We start from the raw sequence: 24,465 nt of genomic DNA on the forward strand, positions 1-24,465 counted from the left end.
CTCTTTATTTTGCCCTGAAATTGAGCTCTCCCTGCATGAGCTGAGAATTGAACAATTAAAGAGCGACTGAACGTTATATTTTTATCATGGAGTCCTGTAGCTCAGTGGTTAGAGCACTCGCCTCGCAAGCGAGAGACCTGGGTTCGAATCCCGGCAGGGCGAAATGTTGGGCAAGTTTCCTTACTTCATACTCGCCCGTTTACCGAGCAGTAAGTAGGAACCTGGTTGTTAGTCGGTTGGTGGATTACTTTTCCGGGGTTAATAATTGCTTCAAAAGTAAATAAATAATAAATTGGCCACTCAATCCACGGTTTGCCTTGCGCAATTGGCTGCCGCGTTTCGCCCACAAAATATACAGTGATTTCACTTTACAGTATATTCTGTGAAGCACTTTGAGACGTCTCGAAGACGTGATAAGGCTCTATATCAAAATGCAAGGATTGTTATTATCATTATCAAAAGAGATCAAACATAACTGATTCTAAATACGGAAACTTGGAACCTACCCCCTGATCCTCAGCGTTCGTGGTGTTTGTTTCACGTAGCTCTTTCGATGCGGGCATTTATTTAGTTTGCTGTGTCTCGAGGCTGAAATGGTTGCAGCGAAATTTTCTGTCAGCCACTGTTGCCTTTCTCTGTTGGTGCCCATTAACATCTCAATAGTGTCTGCGCGTGACTTATTTTGCTCCGTTGTCTTGTGCCTTTCAGTCCCTTTGACAAAGATGACCAAACGTCTGTTGCCAGCACGGTCACCAAAACATCCACCGTAAACAAGCGATTCTCCACCTACAACCAGAGCCCCCCAGACACCCCATCCCTCCGGGAACAAGCCTTTTACGTAAGTCTCTGCACGTAGTAACTGATTGTGGCGTCATGTTGTTGCTTTACTTTCTGTGTTACTTACTGTCGGCATCTGCGGCTTGCTCTGAATACACAATTGTTATCGAAGGGAAACTTAGGAGAGACTCAGCATCCAACAGCAGCTTGCATTTATACAGTGTATTTCATGTAGGGTTCTGGCTCACGATGCTTTACAGGGATGAAGTTGAACTCTTGAGCTGGGGGAGGAAAGTGGGGTGGCCATTGGCACATTCGATCAAGAGGGATTTGAGTTGGGACTTAAAGACAAAGAGCGAGTGGGCAAAACAGCGTGGCAGAAAGATCCTAACAAAGGTACACACTTGTCCATAACTGGTGTTCATACAAAAACTATAGTCATTTACCCTAGCTGCAAAACCAATGGAATCTACCTATTTCGCCCCAATCCTAACCCCTGATAATCCAAGTTCATAGGGCCTTACTGCTGCCTGACTGAGATCAACTAACTGGCATGGATTGGGGTTGAAAATAGGAACCTTTCAGTCTGATTTACTCAAGCCTGTAGCTTCACTTACTCAGCTGTCTGGGGAGAGCCGCTAATACTTAAGGGCTGCAAAAACTTTTTACAATGAATACAGGGATGAATATGTGGGTCAACGCCTGAATGAGAACATGAAGTGAAGTCACTGCTGAATATTTATGTGATGATGTGATCACCCTGTTCAAGAACAGTTGTGCATTGTGTGCTTGTAATGGGACAGTAAGGGTGCATTTTTCTCCAGCATTATAATAGAAATCCTAGCATTTGATATCACGCCTTATCACATCGTCGAGACGCCTCAAAGCGCTTGCTGTCAAGTGTCGTGACTGTGAATTTCGAGGGTGAATGCAGCAGGCAATTTGCGTGCAGGAACAAGAGCAACAAGTTACAATTGTATAGCGCCCTTCATGTCAGAAAGACATCCCAGGGCGCTGGGCAGTCAGAGATTTTTGGACCCGAGCTGACATTTGTTATTCAGGACATCGGAAGAAACTCCCTTCTCTTTGCAAGTAGCCCCTTTAATTTTCAGTTGAGATGTATGCTTTAGCTTAAAAGTTGTGACGTTCAAGGAGGAGAAAGATTGTTGGGAGGGAGAGAGGAGTCTGGATACGCAGAGAGGTAGTGCCTGGGAGACATTGACGATGTTCTGATACCTTCCTGATATAACTTGCAGCTTAAGGAGTGGCGAAAGAGAAAATGTGTACTGCGTGTACTTTACACAACTAGCCTTCTGATCTCACTGCCAGCTCGGGGAATGGAGCACTGAAATTAGATAGTCTTTAAAACCTAAAATTATTATTTTTTTCTCTCGCAATAGCCCGTGGATTCTCAGTAGCTATTGGCAAGAGACTTGGTTTGTTGCTCTGCCACTGATCCTCTAACCAATTAAAATGGATTTTGAATATCCACACTCAAATAAACGACAGCTATCGGGTTGGCAGATGCGATCAGTCAAAGTGTGCAATAAACCATCTCAAATGTCCGAGGTGATAAAGGACCTTTGTGCTGAGTTGTGAGGCTGCAAATCATGGAGTCCAACCCCGGAGTCGCTCACTGTGGGCACCAATCGTTTATTGCTAGGCTTTGGCATTTTTATCTTGGTTTCGCTGGCTCAGTTGATAACACAAATCCACTGCCTTCAATTAAACTGAGCCAAACAGATATGGTAGGTGCCAGGCTCTGCCCTCAATTAGTTGATCTCAGTGCAATTAGCATCTGCCCAGCCCCTGAACTAGGGAGAGAGGAGGAAGAAAATATCTCCTGATCACAATCCAGTTATCCTTGTTTTTTTTGAGGTAGCTTCCTGATGCAATTCAGAAGAAATTGCCACACTGTGACTGGCAAAACAGGCCCTCAGTTTTATCAGTGGACTGAGGGGTGGGACTAGATCATGTCACCCGTAATATTGCAAAGCTTTTTACTGTAAGATTACACAAGGTTTCGGCCACTGGTTGTATTGCTATCTGGGACTACAATCATTTTTTAAAACGAATCTTGCCCTTTTGAGATGCTTTGGATTCCTCTTAAAAGCAAGTTGACATTTCTGGACAAAGACATTTGAGGGACCAGTTACCTTTGAATCCAGAACACACTAGGATCTAATACATGCTGGGAATAAACTTCCACCTGGGTCTAGATTTCCTGTATTAACAAATATAATCCTAATTCTGAAGCTCGGCTTTCTGTAACTTCCTTTTAAGAACTATTTTTAAAGATTAAAAATTTTTTTAAGTTGAGACTGAACTCAATACTTTTACCAAATTCTGGACTGTTATGTTAATAGACCCAGGTGAAATTTCTAGCCAGCTGTTTGCTGAAGTCAGCAAACTTTTTATTGTGCCTTTATATTGCAATAGAAACCTTCGCTGGCCATAACAAATCCCACCTGTTACACTTCACAATGCGTTAATAAAAAAAAGGCCCTTTTTACATATGGTTCGGCATGGAGTGACCTCTGTGGCACAGCATCAAAATTAAAACCAAACTTTGTTCGGTAGTAGATAAACACATTAGGAAAGCACCTCGATACTCTAGTGCAGTAAAATTATACAACCTAATTCTGAACATTTATAGCTGGGTTATCAGCACGTACAGAGGCTTGAAGTCACAATAAGTGGAGCTGTTTGTTATCTGGACTTTATTCCTGGTGTTTTTATATTAAAAAAAATCCCTCAGTGGAGCAGCTTTTATATGATCTTGGTGTGTCCAGAGTGGAAAACCAAGCGTATTGCCCAACTCTACCGTTTACAAAACCTTCACTTTGTGGCAGCCTTGCTTTGAAATCAGTCCAAGGCAACTCAGTGATGTAGCCAGTTGGTGTATCAGTGCCCCGTGTTGTGAGGTGGTCTGATGGAGCCTCAGTCTCCCTATTCTCTACTATTGTCTGGGACGTCTTTTCGACATGAAGGGCGCTATACAAGTGTAGTTTGTTGTTGTTCTCTAACTGGGGGGAAGGAATGGAGGGTGTCTTCATCACAGGCAGCTCCTCAATACTTACCAGCATCCAGCAGTTGGAGTTGCAATGCCAGAGCCCTGGGCATAGAGTGGCAGTGTAGTGGGTGGGTGAAGGGAACCTAAAGGTGGGGGTAATCTTGAATTGCTTGCCTCCTGAACTGACTGAAGAGTAAGCTGCCTTCATTTGCTCTTTTCTGCCCACAAGAATCCTTTGCGACCATTGGCAGAAAAGCACAGATGGTCTCTAATGGACTTGTTTCGAGAAGTTTTTGTTGAGAAATTGACTCGGAGTTGTTCATGCAACGACGTGTCCACCGTCAGGCCCGGCACTCGTAAGCTGGAGTTCTACGTAAGTGATAGATAGCTCCTCGGCTAGGTTGCTGTCACAGTAGGCTTGCAGATGCAATGTGCCATTAGATAGAGTATGATTATTCTTCCTATTCCTGTTATTTGTGGTCTGTAGCTCGTGAGTCTGTTTTGTAGCCTAACTGATCTGAATTTGGTGTTACTCTGGAAATTGCTTGGAAGAGTCTGTCCCATTCGCAGAGTTTGCTGTTTTCTATTTCTTTTCCTTTTTTTTCTCTCCCCCACCACCCAATTCTCTTGAATCCCCCTCCTCCCATTGTGTTGAACCTCCCCACACTGCCCATGTCCTCCATTCCAGAGAGCAGGAATCTGGGACAAGCCTTCTTGACAATCATGGTAACCGCTGGCTTCAGTGACTGACACTTAAGTAACTTCCGTCCCATTTCCAAAGCAACTTTTGTTATCTGAAACCCTGGTATGATTCAAATGTAATGAAGAAGTAAATTGCTCCATTAATGCGTGCCAGAGTTTGTACCTAGCTCAACATCTGCAGCTAAATCCCTCTCCCCCTCTCTCTCCCAACAAACTATATCTTAAAAATTTTACATTTAGAAGCATCGGATTAGATGCTGCTTACCTAAGAATACATCTGCTTCAATTTTCTTGGTCTTGTCCAGTCTTCTCCGAGAGGTGCTAAATTGCAACCCCCTCCCCAGACACACACTCCCCCAGCATCAGTCAATAGGTGTCAACAGCTTCTGTTTAGCCTGCCTGAATGGCCATGTACAAGCCTGGACATGGAGTGATGGAACCCATTGGAAATGAGGACAATTCCTTGCTTGATTTAATTGTCTTCTCCCTTCCTGTAGCCAAAGAGCTAAGACTTAATATCTTTGGCAGTACAATATTTAGTTGTGATCTTTGCAGAGTTTAACCTCTGTAAAGAGGCAGCTTTGATTGGTGCTGAAGGTTCATCGCAGCGCTGTGAAGGATTGTGCTCTTGCACCGTTTCAAGGGTTAAAATATATCCGCTGACCGTTTCGAGCTCAGACTTGGTTTCCGTGTGGATCTGAATTTGTAGATAGTAACTCGTGCTTTTTTGTTTTTGTTAGAATATGCTGCGGAGACAGGACGAGCTGGAAAACGGCACTGCCTGGTCCATCTCCTCCGACTCCTCTGACGGTTCCTCCAGCCCCCAGTTGTCGACGAGTGTGAGACATTCACAGAAAGCGTCAGTGCAGCCAGACACCCAGGCAGCAGCCTCGAGAATTACAATCGCCTTAGCACAAACCGAGGAACCTCAGGCTCATCAGGTGACAAGCCGGCAACAACAGCAGCATCAGGAGGAGGAGGAAGAGGTTCAAAAGCACGCAGTACTTAATGGAAACGTGCCTATTTCCCGAACTCTCAGCCATATCAGTGAAGTGAGTGTGGATGCAGCAATGGACTTCAGTGAACCGGATGATAGCGACAAACCAGAGCCAGAGATAGTTGCCATAACAAATTTAGTCGAGGAGCCAGAACCGCCTGAGAGGGAACCTGTGACTGTGGAGATGATCAATATTACAGTAAATGCTGAGGCTCCCTTGGGCAATGAAGAAACGCCCGAGGCCATACTCACTCCAGTGGTGGCAATGGACATTGTGGACTCCGTTGCTCCAGTCGAGTTGGTTATAAGTGTCACCTCTACGGAGGAGAAAGCAAAACCGAATGATGAGACAGCCGGACCTACAGAGCCTGCCAAGGTGAAGCCTGTGGATGCAGGTGTAGATGAAGCCCTGATGACACTAAACTCAACACTTGAAGACTATCGTGGCCAATTCCCAGAGCTTCAGAAACTGGAGATGGAGGTGAAACACTTAGAAGAAGTTCTGATGGTAAGATTGCTTTCTAATATTGCAGATGTCATTGATTTGCAGGAATGGAGGGGAGGAAATGTCTCCAATTTGGATTCATCTTAATTTGTTACATTGGCTTTTGAAACCTCAAACCTGCTTTAATAATAAAATAATATTCCTTGTGATTGATAAAGCCTCTTTCACGTTAGCGAGACGTCTCAAATTCCTTTACAGGATATATTGTAAAGTACAGTGACCATATTTACTCTCAGCAATGTGCCACAAACACCGGCAAGCAAAGTGAATGACCCAATCTTATTTGGGGATTGTTGGCCAGGACAAATTCCCTTCTCTTTTTGATTAGTGCCATCGGATCTTTAACGTCCACCTGTACAGACACACAGCACCTCAGTTTAATATCTGCTCCAAATAACGGCATCTCCAGCAATATAGCACTGAATTTGGAGTGATAGCCCAGTTTCAAGTCCTAACATGGGGCTTGAACCCACAATCTTCTGGCTCGGAAGCAAGCGAGATACCAACTAAGCCAGGCTGATACACTTTAATAATTAAGGATAAGATTTTGATACTTCACCTTCAATGTGAAGGTTCCTTTGAGATAGCTTTGCTTAGTAAGAGTACAGTAATCCTTGCCTTCAGCAGCTTGTTTCTTTTTATAATGGAGTGAGTAATAAGATAAGAGTGGTATTGCTGTTGCAGTTCTGTTGCAGAAAGGTACTGAGGAAAGTACAAGGCTGCAGTCTGAATGCCTGCATGCACTATTCAGGTTGCTTTTGTTGCTTTTATAAACCAAAGATGAATGAAAAAATCCACAATAATAAACAATCCTTGTATTTTATATTGCACCCGTAATGCCAACACCTCAAGGGTAATTGCTGCGATGTGACTGTGTATTTTTGACGCAGCCAATTTGTGCACAGAAATATCCCACAAAGAACAGAATGGCCAATTTTATTTGGAGGATTGTTTGCCAAGACATCAAGGAGAAATTTTCGTCCCTTTTCCAATAGTTTATGGGACCTTTAATATGCACCCGAACAAGTAGACAGGAACTCGGTTAACATCTTATCCAAAGGACGGCACCTCAGGCATAAAACGTTCCACCAGCATTGAATCAGAGTTATTGTAAAGTGGAATGAATTTAGGCCCCGATATAGAGAGTTGTATTCGTTTGGAACTCTAAGGATAAATGAGAAGGGTGATCCTAGTCGTATTAGTAATAACAATATGACTTAATTAATTTCATTATAATAATAATAACTTTTGTTATAGCATCTTTCACAACAGCAGGACGTGACTCTCAAAACGCTGCACAGGATTCACTGTGAAGCATAGTGGCTGTATTTTTGTAGGTGACCTTTGGAGTCAATTTGCACATAGCGAGTCTGTGAAAATGGCAAGTCTGGAGAGACTGCTCTCTCTGTTCTATGCGTCCGAGTTTCCATTTTACGGATCTGATACTCACAAACCAGAAGTCAAAATTAGCAACTGCACCTTTTCAACCCCTTTGTGCACAACAAAAAAAGGGACATTTCTTCCGTGTAGTACATACATTGCCGAATGGTTCTTAATAAAGGCAAGGCAGCTTACAATGTAAGCTGTAAAGTTAGATCAGCGCATGAAAGATTCTTACTCTGAAAAGGAAAAGCAATTCTAAAAGCTTGCTGGTGTCTCAGCAATTTGTGCCCTTTTCCCAGGAGATACAGTGGTGTAATATGTGTAACTGCGAGATAATTACAGTATATTTGGGAATAATTTTCCTACAGGAACCACTTTCCTGTGAAACTCTCTAAGCTGCAATATCCCAATTTGTTTTTTTCCTCCCTCTCACCGTTTAATTTGTACTTCCACGTTGCAGGGGGGAGAGGGACCTTAATTAAAACGGCGTCTGAAATATTCCAATAAGCAGCTAAATCAAAACACCCAAAATTTCTTGCCATAGTCGCTTTATGCTGCCCACACGGCACACCCGCGTAAAGCACGACAGTGTTGCCTGTGCTGTGTTCGCAAACTACGGGAATTGTGTTTTTCATCTGCTCACGAATCCGGTTAACTCTGAAAATAGAGTTTTACCCTCGTTTGCTAAAGCGCCTTTCGCGCTGGAAGGACAGCCCAAAGCACTTCACAGGATTCCTTGTAAAGTGTAGCGACTGTGTTTTGTAGGAAAGTGTGGTATCCAATTTTTGCACAGCAATGTCCCACAAACATGTCCCACTTGGAATAACCAAGTTTTTATCTGGGGGTTGTTAGCCAGGACTCCGGGTGAAACTCATTTAGAATAGGGTCATGGGATCTTTAATGTCCACCTGAACAGGCAGACAGGACCTCGATTTAACATCCCAGCAGAAGGACGCTGATTGAGCCAGGCAAGGAAGATGCGTAGGAATGCAAGGCGGTCACTGACTCTTTCTGTTTGCAGAGCACTTTTGTGTTGGTTTCTGCAACATTTCTCTTCCAGCAGTGCTGTGGGGCCCTGTGCATGCTGTTTGCCCTCCTCTCCTGTGGCTTTGATTGGATGTCCCCGGGTGGGCACTGAGTTGACATCAGAGCAGGGGGCTATGTTCCCTTTGGAGTTAACCGGATTCGTGAGCAGATGAAAAACACAATTCCCGTAGTTTGCGAACACAGCACAGGCAACACTGTCGTGCTTTACGCGGGTGTCCTGAACTCGAATAGAACCTTGGGCCAGAGGTGGCAGATTTGCTTGACGGGGTTAAGCGGAGTCAGTACAGTGTTGAGTGGTTTTGGTGCAGCTGTTTCCTATTCCTGGCCAACACAGTTCCACGGAGGCTCGTTCCCTCCGATCACTGTGACAGTGCACGGGAGCAATCACGAACGGCCTCCGGTCAGCAGCACTGGTGTGTAAAGCTGGCCGCCTTCCAGGTCATCACAGAGCATACCCAGTGTGAGGCAGAGACCCGTCGACCATGAAGTCAGCAATTTTTTTGGCATGTGGCCAGTCTGCAGGTCCAATTCAGCTGCAGGCACCAGCGTTACAAGGAAACCAGTGTAATAAGAGGGCAGCTTCTAACAGGCTTTCACTGTGTTTCGGGAGAACGATAGCAGGGTTCGTCACTGCAAACGCATTCTGAAGCCGAACGATAGGCCCTTTTTATGATCTTGTAAACTGTCGCGTTGTAAATTCCAAAGATAAACAGCCACGTTATAAGCTGCAGAGCCTCTGAATTGATTGGATTGTACTCAAGGTGTTGTGTGGTTGATGTTCAATCAAGGCAATTGGGATTTTATAGGGCCATTCTTATCTCTGGTGGGAAATGTTTAGCTCCAGTGAGGAAACTTCAGAGGAGATGAGAATGTTTTTCCACTTTCTGGGGAGAGTCACCAAGAGGACTATTTTCACATAACATAGCCTCCTAGCCTGGCACGCTGTGTTGAAATATTAAAGGTTGTGGCGTGTGAGTAAGATGCAGGGGCAGTGGCTTGGTTGCTTAATGAGACAGTGGACTCTCAGTAGACCTGGTGGGTTAAATCCATCCCACCAGCAGCAAGATGATTTCCACTCCGCCTTGGCTATCTGGCCCAGAAAGTACACAGTCACTACACTTTACAGTAAATTGTGTGAATCGCTTTTAGATGTCCTCTCGATGTGAAAGGCGGAATATCAAATGCAGGGATTATTGTTATCCCGATTGATCACAATCCCTCGCTTTAAATTGCTCACAATCTGCACGCTGTAGGTACTCCAAATGTGTGCAAGGCCAGCTCATGTTGATTCATCTTTCAATGCAACCCACAGTCTCCTTTGTGTAAGCTGTTGTGCAGTACTGCCTCCCTGTTGGAACAATAAATATTGGCTATCCGAGCTTTGAATCCAAGCCCCACTCCCAACGCACACAGTCTGGCTCAGTGCATTTGAGCACCAATGACTGACTAGACAACAGTACGGTAGAATTGCTCAATGCACAACATTCCATGGACTTTGCATTTACTTCCCTGCTGTCGGGAAAGGAAGGGAGGGGGTGGCAGTAAGCAGCTGTAAGTGACTACAGACTGGGGAATTAGGCTGGAGTGTGGTTTCTGAAGAGAACAGAGACCTCCTTGATCTGTTGGCATGGTGGAGGCCCTGGAATGATTTTTAAGTAAATTAGTGGGAGGAATTGGAACAGTAGTTAATTACGCTGCTGATGCAGAGGCTATTGATGGAATGTGCACTTGGACCATTGTGGCGACTGAGACTTTTTAGACTCCTTGCTCAGATGAGTGGGTGTAATCTTTCAGCCTAACTCGTGCTCTGAGTTTATTTAGTTGCTTTAGTCACACCCGAATCCCCAAAAGCTGGAGTGTTGGCATGGTTAATCCTTTGAACACCAGACCTCTTCTGCAGGAGGTGCTTTCAAATTGTAAATCCGAATAGCTCTACCAAGACACTACCCCATGTGAAGGGCTCTACATAAAGGCAGTTGGTGTTGTAAATTTACTTCCAGTGGGGGAAACAGGCTGTTTATTTTGGAGCAGGAAAGAATATTTGGAAAAAATTTAATTCCTGTTCTTAATTTTCTTCTTCCTCCTTGTCTGGAATGTCTATGCATTTTATGCACTTCTAGAATGAAGGGTATGGAGGAAGAGCAGGGAATCTGGATTGGAGTAAGTCATTACAGCAGGAATGCAGCACAACCCAGGCTAAGGTGTGGACTCTGGCCAAGCTTGTGGTGCCGCCTAGTGTTAGGATCTTGTTTTGAATGTCGTATGGTGGATGTAATACTAATCCTTGCATTTGATATAGCACCTTGGATGTCTCAAAGCACATAAGGGGGTGAACTGCAAAGTGACGTGGCTGTGTGTATTTTGTGGGTGAATAGGCATACTCGCCTGGCAAGCGAGACACCTGGGTTCAATTCCCGGCAGGGCGAAACCTTGGGCAAGTTTCCTTACTCCACACACCTAATAATAATCCCTCCAAAATAAACCAATAATAAATTAGTGATTTTCAATCCACGACTGTTTGTGGGACACTGCTGTGCGCCATTGGCTGCCACGTTTCGCCCACAAATATACAGTCAACTCACTTTACAGTCTATTTTGTGAAGTGCTTTGAGATATCGAGAAGACGTGAAAAGCGCTATATCAAATGCAAGGATTATTATTATCATTCTTATAATGTCCCAAAAACAGACATGGAGTGAGTGACCAATTTTATCTGGGGGATTATTGCCCAGGACATTGGGAGAAATGACTTTCTCTTTTTGAATTGTACCCTGGATCCTTGACATCCACCCAAACAGGCAGAAGGGAGCTTGGTTTAACATCTCATCCGAAGCACAGGACTGCATTGGACTACATGGGTTCCAAATCCTGAAGCGGGGCTTAAACCCACGACTTTTCTGACGTCGAGATTAGACTGCTACAAACTAAACTAAGACTGATATGCATAAGGATTTGGGGCGAGAGTTCTACAAGGCAGAGGTGTAATTAATGAATACTCAGTCACCGATAGTAGACCGGAAGGAGTCAGGAACAAGCAGTGGATTGGAGTCAGACGAGAGCAAATGTTCTTAAACGTTTGGGTTTGTATTACAGCACAGGCAGGGAGTGAGCAGGAGCAGAGCATCCAGCATCAGCCTGACTGTAGAGCATGCACTGGAGAGCTTTGATTTCCTCAACACGTCGGACATGGAAGATTCCGAATATTCAGAAGATGAAGCTGAGAAAAACGGGAGGTTAGTGCCCACATGATCTGATCTGCACCATCTTTAATTCTTTTTTCTCCTTTTTATGAAAAAAAAGATGGGCTTGACCATTTTCCTATAACTCCCCAAATTCTTGCTCCTTGGACCGACCGCTGTGATGTGTAGCCTGGTTAAGTCAATCTTAAGTAAATAGCATTATTTGTTGAATTTTTTAAAAAGAAAGTACATGACCTCCTTGCCCCCAGACTTGGCAAATAAGCCAAATACTGCTCAAGTTACTTTCATTCCCACATCATCATGGGCAGAGGTGGACAGAGCCATCTCAAGTTCAGCTTGGGTACAGTTTAAAGCATAGACGCTTGTCAATAATAATAAGTGTTTGGTCCGCAGGATATAGGGCTCGAGGCTGAGAAGTCAGTCTGGAATTGAACTGCTGGAGTGCTGTTGAAAGAATCAACTTTACTCCTCTTGCTTACCCCCCTTCTCTCGGTCCAATTTTAACTCACCCTGATTTAGATCTTCCAGCATTCCTAGAGGATAACTCAATGTGTTACCCATAGCTGGCAGGTCTGCGCTCTCTTAGCCTGTGCTGACTCTCCCAAATTCTTTCTCCCCCCCCACCCAAAGTGTGTTCTACTCACCACCGATCTCCGTTGAGTTTGGTAGCAATGCCTTGCGGAGGAATGCCTTGCACAAGGTTGCACACGGAGTGCATTGCCCTGTGCCGGGTTGCCTAAAGATTTCGTAACCCCATAAAGATTGCGGAACAGGAACACACAAGTGAAAGTCCTGGATCCTGCAGATAAGAGCAATTGCCAATCTCCGAATGCCTAAACGTATTTATTCCTCTGCAACAGGCAAAATGGTAGCAATCGCAGACTGGCTGCTGGTCCTAGTGAAGCGCTGACTGAGGACACCGGTGTTGGCAGCGGCTCGGAAGCAAGTCCAGTTCCAATGACAACAGGGAATGAATATTTGGATCAGGTTCTGGTCATGCACTTGAACACCTGCAGCAAACTTTTCCTGGTAAATGCCCCTCTGAGTGCTTTACAATATCTGGAGAAGGGTAGTTGCAACACAGCAAGCAGCAGCTCATTTTTTTTTAATAATAAAGCTTCAGCTCATCATCAGGATAAATAGATTAGTCTTGAGGAAGCAAAAGGGCCACAGACATTTAAACTCCACCATGCTTAATTATACTTAGTAATTGTGATTCAATTGTTAACTTTTTTTTGCGTGTGTGGGGGTGGGGGGGTGCACTAGGAAACTGGTTTGAAATGAACACACATCGGAAACTATATACATAAGCTCACAATTTACAAAAGCTGGGTGAAGTGCAGTAAAATCACTGGGAGCTAGCATCAACAACTTAATCCAGTAGAAAATCTGATGATCACCCATCCAGATGTAAGATATTGTCCAGTCTATACCCAGTGTTATTGTCGATAGACAGACTGAGTTCTGCAAAACAGTCATCAACATCTTTTCGTTCATCCGGATACATCAGATACCACGGCGATTCCGAATCATGCACATGATGGTATTATGTTTGAGAAGAGGGTGAGCAAGCACGTGAGCACTTTAGGGCCAGGCTTGTGCCTGAGGCTTTCTGTTTTTTTTTTAAAAAAAGTTTTTATTGTAAACACAATCTTTTCAGTTAGCAGTGTTGCTTCTGTGAAACCACATCTTTTACACAGTGCAACAGCACTCTCCGCTGGATGGAAGAAAAATCCCGAATAGACCTTAAGGGGAAAAATTCAATTCAGTATTTCCGACTGTAATGGGAAATTGAATTAGTGGCCAAAATCACACAGGCAATGTGTGCTCTGCTGAAACAAATTTCTACCCGTAACAATGCTGCCCAATATAATCTGGGTTCATAAATTGGGGGGTTTTGCATTGAGAGTGATCATTATGTTGCTCCGTAGTAAAGGTAGCACCTTAATTCTGATGTAAAATCCAAGGTGAACACGGTTTAACATTGTAATGTCTTCATATAAATTTCCAGGGTTATTATAGTTCAGATATTCTGAGTTTTAACTAGGTTGAGAGGAGAGGGTGGTTGCTGTGTTATTACCTGGCAGGTTATAGTGCGCCTACAGTGGGAGCACAATTAAACATTTAAAGATTAAGTATCGAATGCATTACAATTAATGTTTTGTGTTGCAGCAACTGGGTATATACGGACCTTTACGTTGTCGGGAGATCTACGCACTAGACAAACTTTTGAGAGAGGCCCATGTGCTGGAGACCGTCTCCAGATTGAGTGCAGAGAAAGCTGGAAACATAAGCACTATTGAAGAGGGTGAGTTAAGTGTTCCAAATGCAGTGGGTTGAATGGCTAACAATCTATTGCAGGCGCCAGTGCTTCTGCACCATCGCAATTGAGGTTCAACCTCCATTCTCTTTGATCTTTTCCTAAATAGGGAAGGTATGTACCTCGTGCACTATTCGGTATCAGAATAGGTTTCCTGCACGAGCTGCCGTGCTTCCTATGTCGCTTAAAAATGAGGGTAGCGGCAGCAATTTCAGTAAAATAATCATGTTAACCCTGCTTGCGTTTGATATTGTGTCTATAATGTTGGAACCGGTTCATAGGTAATCCCTGCCAAGTGTAGTGTGTGTGAATTTGTCAGCAATAGCAGCAGTCATTTTGTCCACAGCAAGGTCCACAAACAGCTGGGCTGTGAATAACCAATGTATTTGGAGGATTTTTGGCCAGGGACGGGACATCAATAAAAATATCTAACAAAAAAATGTGTGACCTCCTTGGGTTCAGTTTTCCCACCTTAGAACCCGATGGCCGCATGAGGGGCAAGGCTTTTATTAAGATGGCCCTGTAAAGGAAGCAAGCTCCTTAATGTCCTTGCATTTTGTAATCTTTTTCTCAGTCACGCCACTATTCAAAGACACTCCAACGCTCTCCTCTTTCTGGAAGCTGTGCATCGATACCCCAAATGTTTACAGCACCTCGGTCGAGCGGTTTCTGCAGAAACTGAACTCCAGCTTCGGGAACAGAGTGAAGGAGAAGCACTCGGGGATTGTGGACAAAGGTGAGCAACAAACTAGACCTGTTCTTGGTCACGTAACCTTGTCACTGGGAAATGACCACAATTAAACACGTGAATTACCATTACGGCATCATGTTTGCTACAGCTTCACATTTGGAAGCAAACGCCTATAAGATCTGCACCTTCAGATTTGCCGAGGCATTTGAGAGAGTATTAATTTCACCACAGAATATTCATTAGATACTAGTTTCAGGGGAATGTACCCAACCACACCCAGACTGAATAGATTTTAATTTAACCGATTTGAATAATATTCACAAACTTGTATGAAAGCCGGCCAGTTAGATGCTTCTTACTCCTTTGGCTTGTTTATTTGTTTCCTTCCCCCTCCCCTCACCCACCACTACTCAAAACATGAGTTTCTGCTCCATCGACAGACATGTTTGAACACTTGGCCTTACCTGGCACAAGAGGAAATAATCCCTTCACTAAGCTCTGTCTGATACAGAGCAGTATTGAAAGCTCAGTGTATTCAACTCCTGCGTTCAGGGAGCGCCCAGTTGTCTTTTACAACAATGGTATTCCGAAGTCAGGCATACTCGGTACTTTGATTTGGGGACTATAGAGTATGGTGATAATAATAATAATCCTTGCATTTGATATAGCGCTTTTCACGTCGGGAGGACGTCCCAAAGCGCTTCACAGAACACACTGTAAAGTGAATTGACTGTATATTTGTGGGCGAACGCGGCAGCCAATTGCGCACAGCAATGTCCCACAAGCAGTCGTAGATTGAAAATGACCAATTTAATTATTGTTTTTGGTTTTTTGGAGGGATTATTATTAGGCTCTGTGTGGAGTAAGGAAACTTGCCCAAGGTTTCGCCCTGACCTGCCTGGAATTGAACTCAGGTCTCTCACTCGCAAAGCGAGTGCTCTAACCACTGAGCTACAGGACTCCACTTGGAGGGATTATTATTAGGCGTGTGGAGTAAGGAAACTTGCCCAAGGTTTCGCCCTGACCTGCCTGGAATTGATGGGTTCCCGTGTGTGCCAGACTGACCAAAAACACACAAAGTCAGGGGCTAAATGAGCCACGTTAGCATGCTTTAAAAAATGAGTTTTAAAACCTCTCTCATACCATCCTTAACTTAACTGCACTTTTCAAAGAGCCTGGAAACTTATTTAATATGTGATTTCAGACAATGTTGGGTAACATCTCTCTGCAAGCCGTGCGCTATTTATTTAGAATCTAGACTTTAATCATTTCTGCCATTAAGGATTTATATAGTGACTCACTGCCTGTTTTGTAACGCTCTTTCTTGCAGTCTTTGTTAAACTGGTGGAAAGGTTTCTGGACAGAACATTGCCAAAACGTGCTCGAAGTGGAAACGTGGAGCTGTTAACCATCTTCCAGTATCTGAACCACATTGAAGCAGAGAATGTATCATCCCTGGATTCTTACATCCTGGAACTAGCAGAGGAAGGTACTAAAAACACTTTTACCGAACTGCATTATCCTGCAGTTTCACTTACTTCACATTGATATCTGACACTTCAATCACCTGTTATAACTTGCTGTCCTTCCTATCCACAATCATGAACATTACGTAACCTGTGTCCTACTCACCTCTTGCTGTAAAACAAAATGCCCATTAATCGCTGAAGCTTTAAGAGAACTCCCTTATTGGGTACAGGCTAGTGCTTGATGCAGTACTGGGCATGCAGATGGGAAGTTTGCAATGACAAGTTGTATTTGTATAGTGCTTTTCACGTCAGTTGGACGTCCCAAGGCAGGTTTGAATCCTGATCTGTTCTGAGTTTACCGAGGCTTGATGGGCCTGCAATTGGGGCTCTAAAATTGGCATCAACATCCCTGGATAAGAGGAGGAAATGAATCCAGGAATGCAGAACAACAACAACAAGATTGCCTTTCACGTCGGGAGGACGTCCCAAAGAGCTGGACCGTTGGGTCGGGACCCGAGCAGGGCGGAAATGGTCAGGGTGAGGGGAGGAAGCGAGGAGAGGGTAGAGAGTCGAGAGGGGAGCTGAAGGCACGGTTGAAGAGAAACCATTTCAGGAAAGTTGGGAGTGTAGATGAGGATGGGATTGGACTTGGATATGAAGAATAGACAACAAAATGTCCTGGGGCAATCCACAAAACAGCCAAAAGAAAAAAAAGTCAAAAGGTTTCTCAAAGTGTTGTGTAATTCAGTACCTCTGCCAAACCCTTCAGGCATTGTGATAGAGGATCCTGTTGTGGGAGTATTCAGACCATTGTTTCCCTGAATGATTGATTTACCTTTTAATTATAAAAGCCAACCACTCCAGTGTGGCCTGTTTTGCTTGAGGTGGGTTTATTACGTTTCACTCACGGAATATACAGTCAATTAACTTTTACAGTATATTCTGTGACGTGCTTTGAGACGTCTTGGAGTAGTGATAAGCCGCTATATGAAATGCAAGGATTATTATTATTACAACTGAGCCAGAATATAAAGTGATTGTTGTGCACCTCCTGACTGACTTCTCTTCCCTGGAACATTTTCTTTCCTTGAAATATCGTGTCGATCTTGGATTTTTAGAAAAAAAAGAATTGTGAGTCTGAATTAAGTGCCTGAGTTAATGTGCAGCAAATCAAGGGTTGGATCAGATTTTATTTGTTGCACTGATTGCATCTGGCAATCCAATCCAATTTACATTTATATCACACCTGTCACGTTGGGAAGACATCTCAAAGCGCTTTAAATTCAAGATCCTCATCCTCGCCTACAAGGCCATTCACGGCCTTGCTCCCTCCTACCTCTCTGACCTACTATCCCCCTACCTACCTGCCCGTACCCTCCGTTCCTCTGGCTCCGGTCTGCTCCACATCCCCCGCCCCAACCGCCCTACCATCGGTGGGCGGACCTTCAGCCTCTCAGCCCCTAGGCTCTGGAATTCCACCCCCCAGTGCCTTCTCCTTGCTTCCTCCCTCTCCTCCTTCAAGGCCGGTCTCAAGACCTTTCTCTTTGACCGTGCGTTCAGCTCCCCTCTCGACTCTACCCCCTCCTCGCTCCGTCCCTTCCCTCCCCTCACCATTTCCCTCCCTCCTCGCTCCCTCCCTCCCTTCCCTCATCCTGACCATTTCCCCCCAATGCTCGGGTCCTGACCCAACTGTCCAGCGCCTTGGGACGTCCTCCTGACGTGAAAGGCACTCTATAAATGGAATCTTGTTGTTGTAAATGTTTTATAATTAAATCGGTCTGGTTTTACTGTTCAGTCGCGCATTTTCAGGTTGCGTTGGACATGTTATTTGTGAGATAGTTGAAGATCAATTCAGGTCCATATAAAAATTCAGCTGAAACTTATCAGACGTCTGAACGTGCTAATGGCTTCCACCGGTGGAACATTGTCTTAAAATAAACTCAGAACTGACAAAATTTCAGAAAATTCGTGGCCTCATTCTTAGCATTGGTCATTTGTTTCTGCATTTCTTTTTAATTTCTGCATGATCTTAAATTTTTAAGACAATGTTCTGAAAGCTGAGATCACGAGGAATTTCGGGTCTTCTGAAGCCAACGGTGGGCACCGTGCCATCCATAGTACCAGGAAAATAATAATACTTGCATTTGATATAGTGCCTTATCACTTCTTTGAAACGACTCAATGCATTTCACAGGATATATTGTAAAGTGAATTGACTGTATTTTGTAGGCAAACCCCGACAGCCAATTGTGCACAGCAGTGTCCCACGAACAGTCGTGGATTGAGTGACCAATTTATTATATTTTTTTAAGGGATTATTACCCCGGGAAAAGCGATCTGTCAATCGATTTAACAACCGGGTTCTTACTTCCTGCTAGGTAAACAGTGGCATGTGTGTGGAGTAAGAAAGCTTTTCGCCCTGCCGGGGATCAAACGCATGTCTCTCACTTGCGAGGCGAGTGCTCTAACCACCGAGCTGTAGGACTCCACAAGATGGGAGTAAATGAATGTCCATGGAATATTTTGTGACTTCACGTTTCTGGTTGCAGTGTTACTGGTCCAAACCTTGCAGTCCTCTGATAAGGACGTTGTGTTGAAGACCTTGAAACATCTGTCGGCAACGCAGCTGCAGGGAGAGGGACTGAAAGCTGTGGGTCTGCTCCTGTTGGAGGAGCACGGGAAGATCTGCAGCACAGCAACCACTGTACTCAAAGCGTTGACGACGGAAAACCCCAAGTTCCGAGAGAAGGTACAAAGCTTGTGCTTTTCTTCCACTTAAACCTCTCCGTCTCGGGAAGAATTTCAGGAACAGTCTTCTGCAGTCGGGGGAGAAACAGGCACCAAAAAATTCTTGTAAACCTTGTAACTGAGGGTTAATTCGGAGCCTTTATTACCTAGATTCCTCCGTACAGAATCAGAGTTGCACAAATGGGGTTTCTCCACCCAGTAACTGGGGGGAAAAAAGTCATACTCGTCTACTTCAGGAGTGGGCTTTTGCGAATCAATGGGAGAAACCCAATTTTAAGGTGTCGCACATTGGACTCCATTATCTGCCGTGAAATCCATCATTGAAGGTAGTTTTGTAATTTCGGGATAGCATTAGAAAATCACAAGCGCACTCTGGGTGTGGTGGCCAAAACTTTTCCTCCATCTCCCCCTTCTTTTAATTTAAAGTGAACCAAGACCTGACGGCATTGATTTCCTTTACAGCGACATTGTAAATGTTTGACAACTGCCGGTGGAATAGCACACCTGGTGTGGTCTTTCCTCCTTTTTGTTACATGATTTGCCCGGATCAGGATCTGTTTGCCCCTTTGAATCACTGGTCATTGCATTTGGAACTTGCAAAGAAAATCCTTTCAGTTACATTAAGCAGCGTTAAGTGCATAGATATTTCAGTGTTTGTTCAAGATGCAGGTTGATTGATTGATTGATTGATTGATTGATGTTTATTTCTGTTCAGGCTCTGGTTTATTATCTGGAACTGCTTGAAGATGAGAATGTACAGCTCCGACGATCAGGATGCACTGCACTGGGATGCCTAAAGGTACGGTATCTTAATCCAGTATATACACCCTGAATAATGAGGAAATATCCCAAAACCTAAGCCCATAACGCTGTATCGAATGGCTGTAAATGTCTCTAAATTGTTGCCTTGTACTCAAGTTGGATAGTGTCATTGTACAGTAACACATGTAACTGTAGTAAATCTACTTGCTGCTGGCCTGACTTTCATTGACTTGGATATTTTTGAGATTTTCTGTTTAAAAGCAGAGTCCTCTCTGCTGTAATTATTTACCGCTGATGAAATGGTTTTATAATCTGCTTAGCTCTCAGGCACAATCATTGAATAGGGTTTATGTTGTTTTATTTACTTGAATCAGGTGCAGACACCTTGGGACATCCTCCCGACGTGAAAGGCGCTATACAAATGTAATTTTGTTGTTGCATGCATATTCATTTATACTTATTTGCACGAAGTTTTTTTCCTACTCTGCTGCACATTAGTTGCTGTGCAATTTTTGGGGGATTATAAAATGCAGTGCAGTGTTGAATCACCAGACTGCATTGTGCAGTGGTACCAACTTGAGAGTGCCCGCTCGGCACACGCACGACAAAATATCACAGGAAGGTTAGAGCCGGTTGGTTACTCCAGGTCACCATGTGCATCATTTAGTTTGTGCTGTTCGTGGAACATTGCTGTGTGCAAATTGGCTGCCACGTCTGCTTACAAATAGAGTCGCTGCATTTCACAGTAAAATCCTTTGAAGCACTTTGAAACGTCTTGATGACATGATAAGGTGCTATGTCAAATGCACAGATTAATATTATTTAGCAAATGGCTAGTGTTATAGATAGAGACTCGGGTACACATTCTTTTCCTCACCGCAGGATGCAGAGAGGCAGGAGTGAAGAGGGAAAGGGTGTGTAATTTAAGGGTCTTGGAGTGGTGGTGCGAGGAAGGGAAGGAGCATAATGATAAAGTTGTCTTTATTTAATATTAAGAGTAATTGAAATCAAGGAGAGAAACTTTTCAGGTTTTATTTTTCCTTTCACCTCGAACGTTTTCTCTTGCTCAGGCCAAAGAAAGCATCGATCAGCTGGTTTACATTTGCCAGACTGACAAAGAGGTGCGAGACGTTGCTAAACAGGCCCTTCTGTCCTTTGGTGAGTATGAGTATTGTACTGCGTGAAGAGGTGGAAATCCCGTGCGAATGTCAAACACAACGGTCTTCCATGGCCTGTTGGCTCATCGTGGGTTATCAGAGGAGACCTGTGTTCTCTGTACAGATCAGATGCTGCTCGATTATACGTCACAGGAATAGTTACTGACACAAACGTTTGCAGTTCATCGTGCCTACACTTTTTTTTAGTGGTGCTTTATCAATTAAATGGAAAGAACTTGTGTTTTTTCTTATTGACAGCCCAAGCAGGGGAAGTGGTTACACACCCACTCCAGAGCTCATGAGATCCCGGTCATTGTACCCAACTTGTTTCAGTAAAGGTACACCCAGTACCGACCGTGCTAACTGTTACATGGAACATTACTTAGGAGAACACCCTCTGATTAGAAGGACTATTGTACATAATCAGCAGCTGAAAGAGTGGCTGAAGCCAGGAACCTGGATTGGTATGCACTGTGCCTGTTGATTCCAATTTAGAGGCCTGTGTTGAAATGTTGCACAGTCTAACCAAGTCCCAAGACTGGAACTATGTTTGCGCTTGATTTTTTAAATTTCCATTTGCAGTGTAATGTATTCATAACCCCGATGACATGCACTTTGACAGTCGCACTTCAAAGCATTTAGCCATTATTCTGTTGTTGTGCATTGTACTGTTGCTGTAGATCAGGGGAATGGGAAAAGAATTAACATTATCCACCTTTACTAATACTTTACATTTTTCCTTATCGACTGCACTTGTCGTGCAAGGATTTTCCATCAATAATAAGGGAATAGGGGTATGGTGTCTTAAATTCACAAGCTGGAAAATTTTCACCACTTTGACTCTCGTCAATTCCACTGGAATAAAAGGTTCAATCGATGCTTTCGCACCATTCTGTCTCGGTTCGAGAATCATTCACAGGATTTGAACCAAGGAAACCACATGAAATATGGTACCTCTGGAACAGTTGACAATTCTCAGACCTAGCTTTCAGTTTCAATTCATCATACTGAATTCCCAACCACCTGATACCACAGATGGAAAGCTAAATCTGCCACAGTGACCTTCAAAACCACTCGCTGACATGATGCTTGAGAGGACCAATTTAACCAAGCGAGTATTCAGACCCTATAGGTTTTGAAATAATATCTCCATCTCGAATTGCCCCAACTTCAAAGTTATTTGTTCACTGGTGCAGAGGTGGCAATTGACTTGCTTAAACTTAATGCTCGAGCAATGTTACCGTAATCTCTAACTACTGCTAGATTAGAGGATCGTGAGGTCATCTTGGCTGCTACACTGACTTAAATCCTGGTATTGGTGGAAAATCCAATTGCAAAGAATACCTTATTGTGCCCAGATTCTTAGGTCTGCAGGCTGTTTTTTTTAAAAAAAAACAAGCATAGTATCACCTAACCATTGCTATATAATCTGGCTTGTAAACTACGTCCTGTAGCTCAGTGGTTAGAGCACTCGCTTTGCAAGCGAGAGACCTGAGTTCAATTCCAGGCAGAGGGCGAAACCTTGGGCAAGTTTCCTTACTCCACACAGAGCCTAATAATAATCCCTCCAAAACCAAAAACAATAATAAATTGGTCATTTTCAATCTACGACTGTTTCTGGGACATTGCTGTGCGCAATTGGCTGCCGCGTTCGCCCACAAATATACAGTCAATTCACTTTACAGTGTGTTCTGTGAAGCACTTTGGGACGTCCTCCCGACGTGAAAAGCGCTATATCAAATGCAAGGATTATTATTATTATTATTATGTGCATTCTTTGGATCTGGTCAGTGCTGGGCATTTTGTGCCTTGGCCTTCAACTGTGTTCCTGACTTTTTAAAAAAATGGCATTGGAAAGGCCCTTCTATTCACTCACTAATGAGCTGCTTTGTGGAACTAGAATGTGGTGTTTTTAATCATTTGATAGATTTATGTGATCTTAATTTCCTAAACTAGTCCTTTGCTTTTCTCCACGTGGAGGGCTATTGCACTGTATTGGTGTTAGACTCACTGAATTGTGGCAGTTGAATAAGATGCTCACTAAACAACCACTCAATAGTTTCATCAGCCTTGAAATTAAAATGCTAAAATTTTACCCAAGACCTCGTCTTTCTTCATTGAAAGGAAGCATCAGTTCATGCTTCGTGTGAGCCTTTGATGTGTCTACAGCCAAGGGTATTAACCAACCGATATCCTGCATTGCTGAATTGTTGTGTGTTATAAATTCAATATGTAGAAATCTGTTTTTACCCTGATCATTTCTGGTTGCACTAACAGGTGAGGAGGGTAAAATTGCCTGCAAGCAGATGGAAGAATCATTGGACAATATGCAGAGGCTTCTGGGACCAGTCAGTATGACTAGTACAGCTTTCTAAGCAGGGAACTGCTTCAAACTGAGAAGAAAATTGGCTGTCAACTTCCAGGAGAACGTTTCTGAAACAAGGCAGCCTCCGTTGCCAAGATATCAAGTAAACTGGAGGTCAAACTGCCTTTGAGTTGACCTTGAAACATTTCAGATGTAGCAGTGTTCATACCTTTTGTTTGTGGCAATGTGAGTTTTAAGAGAGATTTAAGAGATTCGAGACTGGGGTGGAGTAGAGAGGAAGGTCAGGACTGCCTTACTAGAGTGTAACTTCAAAGAAAGCTTTGAGTTGGAATAGAGCCACTTTGATTTTGGGTGAATATTGGCACAAGTTATGCCAGTGTTTTATCCGTGGATGCACACATTTTGAAAAACAAACTATGACCAAATCAGGAGAGTCAGTGGAAATGCACTTTGAATGATTAAATGTGTGAATAATCCAGGAGTGGTTAACCTTGGAGGGATAAACGTGGTGGACAGATGTCTCCAAAAGCCACAGGTGAATCATTTACCTTTCAACTGCAAGTCTCGCTGCTCTCTGGCAGGAAAGAAACCTAGATTGCTGCTTCCCGTCCAAGTGCCTGGTGTGGAGGTAGAGAGCGAACAAGTATTACCTGTATAATAATTTCCATTTTTTTTTAATTTAATGTTGACTGTTGCGTTAAGAAGACACTGCAGCAGCTTTTGAGTTATCCTGTTACACTATTCTCCAGATGGTGCAGTAAAATTTCAAAAAAATATATACTTTGATTTTTTTTCTATATAAATGTATTGTGTAAGTAAAAGTGAATTGTGATTATAAAAAAAATCATTAAATGCAACGTTATACTTAATAAATGTAAAGCAAATGGTTTTGGGGTTATTTTATTTTGTAAATGTCCAATTTGTGTGTCATGCATTGTGTGTACATTTACAGTGATATTGTCAATTTTTGAACAATTTTAAAATTGAGAAATCCAAATTAATCCCCCAAGCAACATAGAACAGGCCATGAACAAGATTGAAGTGTTAGGGGAGAAATCAAGTTGTGGTTGCACTGCACCAGGTTATGGTTTTAAAGGCATGTGGAACATAAATGGAAGGAAAGATTGAGAGAAGCAAGAAGTTCTATGAGCTTGAGATCCTACTGGAGGAAAAAGGTCCAGTCCAGTAAGTTCAATTTCAACATAGCGAAAAGGATGAAATTGTGGGGTTTATATTTGGAGTTTAAGAGCAGAAATACCAACATTTGAAAGCATTTAAAAGGAAACTTGTCCAAAAGAAATTCTTAAATTTTGACAGCTGGATTATTTTAAATCCACAAATGGTTTTGCCTTTGCATTTAATTTTATA

The 24,465-nt window shown here is 43.4% G+C and overlaps 1 protein-coding gene and 1 non-coding gene across 3 annotated transcripts in view; both read left to right on the forward strand.

Moving 5' to 3' along the window:
• ripor1 (RHO family interacting cell polarization regulator 1) overlaps positions 1-23,983 on the forward strand; it is a 109,545-nt gene extending 85,562 nt beyond the window's left edge. For both annotated transcript variants that reach the window (XM_007889516.2, XM_007889513.2), the window contains exons 12-22: positions 709-838; positions 5,233-5,997; positions 11,518-11,657; positions 12,485-12,653; positions 13,797-13,932; positions 14,519-14,680; positions 15,966-16,124; positions 18,654-18,853; positions 19,568-19,651; positions 20,685-20,772; positions 23,049-23,983. In XM_007889516.2, the coding sequence (XP_007887707.2) occupies positions 709-838; positions 5,233-5,997; positions 11,518-11,657; positions 12,485-12,653; positions 13,797-13,932; positions 14,519-14,680; positions 15,966-16,124; positions 18,654-18,853; positions 19,568-19,651; positions 20,685-20,772; positions 23,049-23,146 (2,131 nt within the window). In that variant the 3' untranslated portion in view covers positions 23,147-23,983. The remainder of the gene's footprint in view (positions 1-708; positions 839-5,232; positions 5,998-11,517; positions 11,658-12,484; positions 12,654-13,796; positions 13,933-14,518; positions 14,681-15,965; positions 16,125-18,653; positions 18,854-19,567; positions 19,652-20,684; positions 20,773-23,048) is intronic.
• trnaa-cgc lies at positions 91-162 on the forward strand. The gene has a single exon. It is a non-coding gene; the product is annotated as a tRNA-Ala (tRNA).
• Positions 23,984-24,465: the final 482 nt, after the last annotated feature.

This window comes from Callorhinchus milii, unplaced genomic scaffold (genome assembly GCF_018977255.1).
Source record: "Callorhinchus milii isolate IMCB2004 unplaced genomic scaffold, IMCB_Cmil_1.0 Scaffold14, whole genome shotgun sequence".
Taxonomy (NCBI): domain Eukaryota; kingdom Metazoa; phylum Chordata; class Chondrichthyes; order Chimaeriformes; family Callorhinchidae; genus Callorhinchus; species Callorhinchus milii.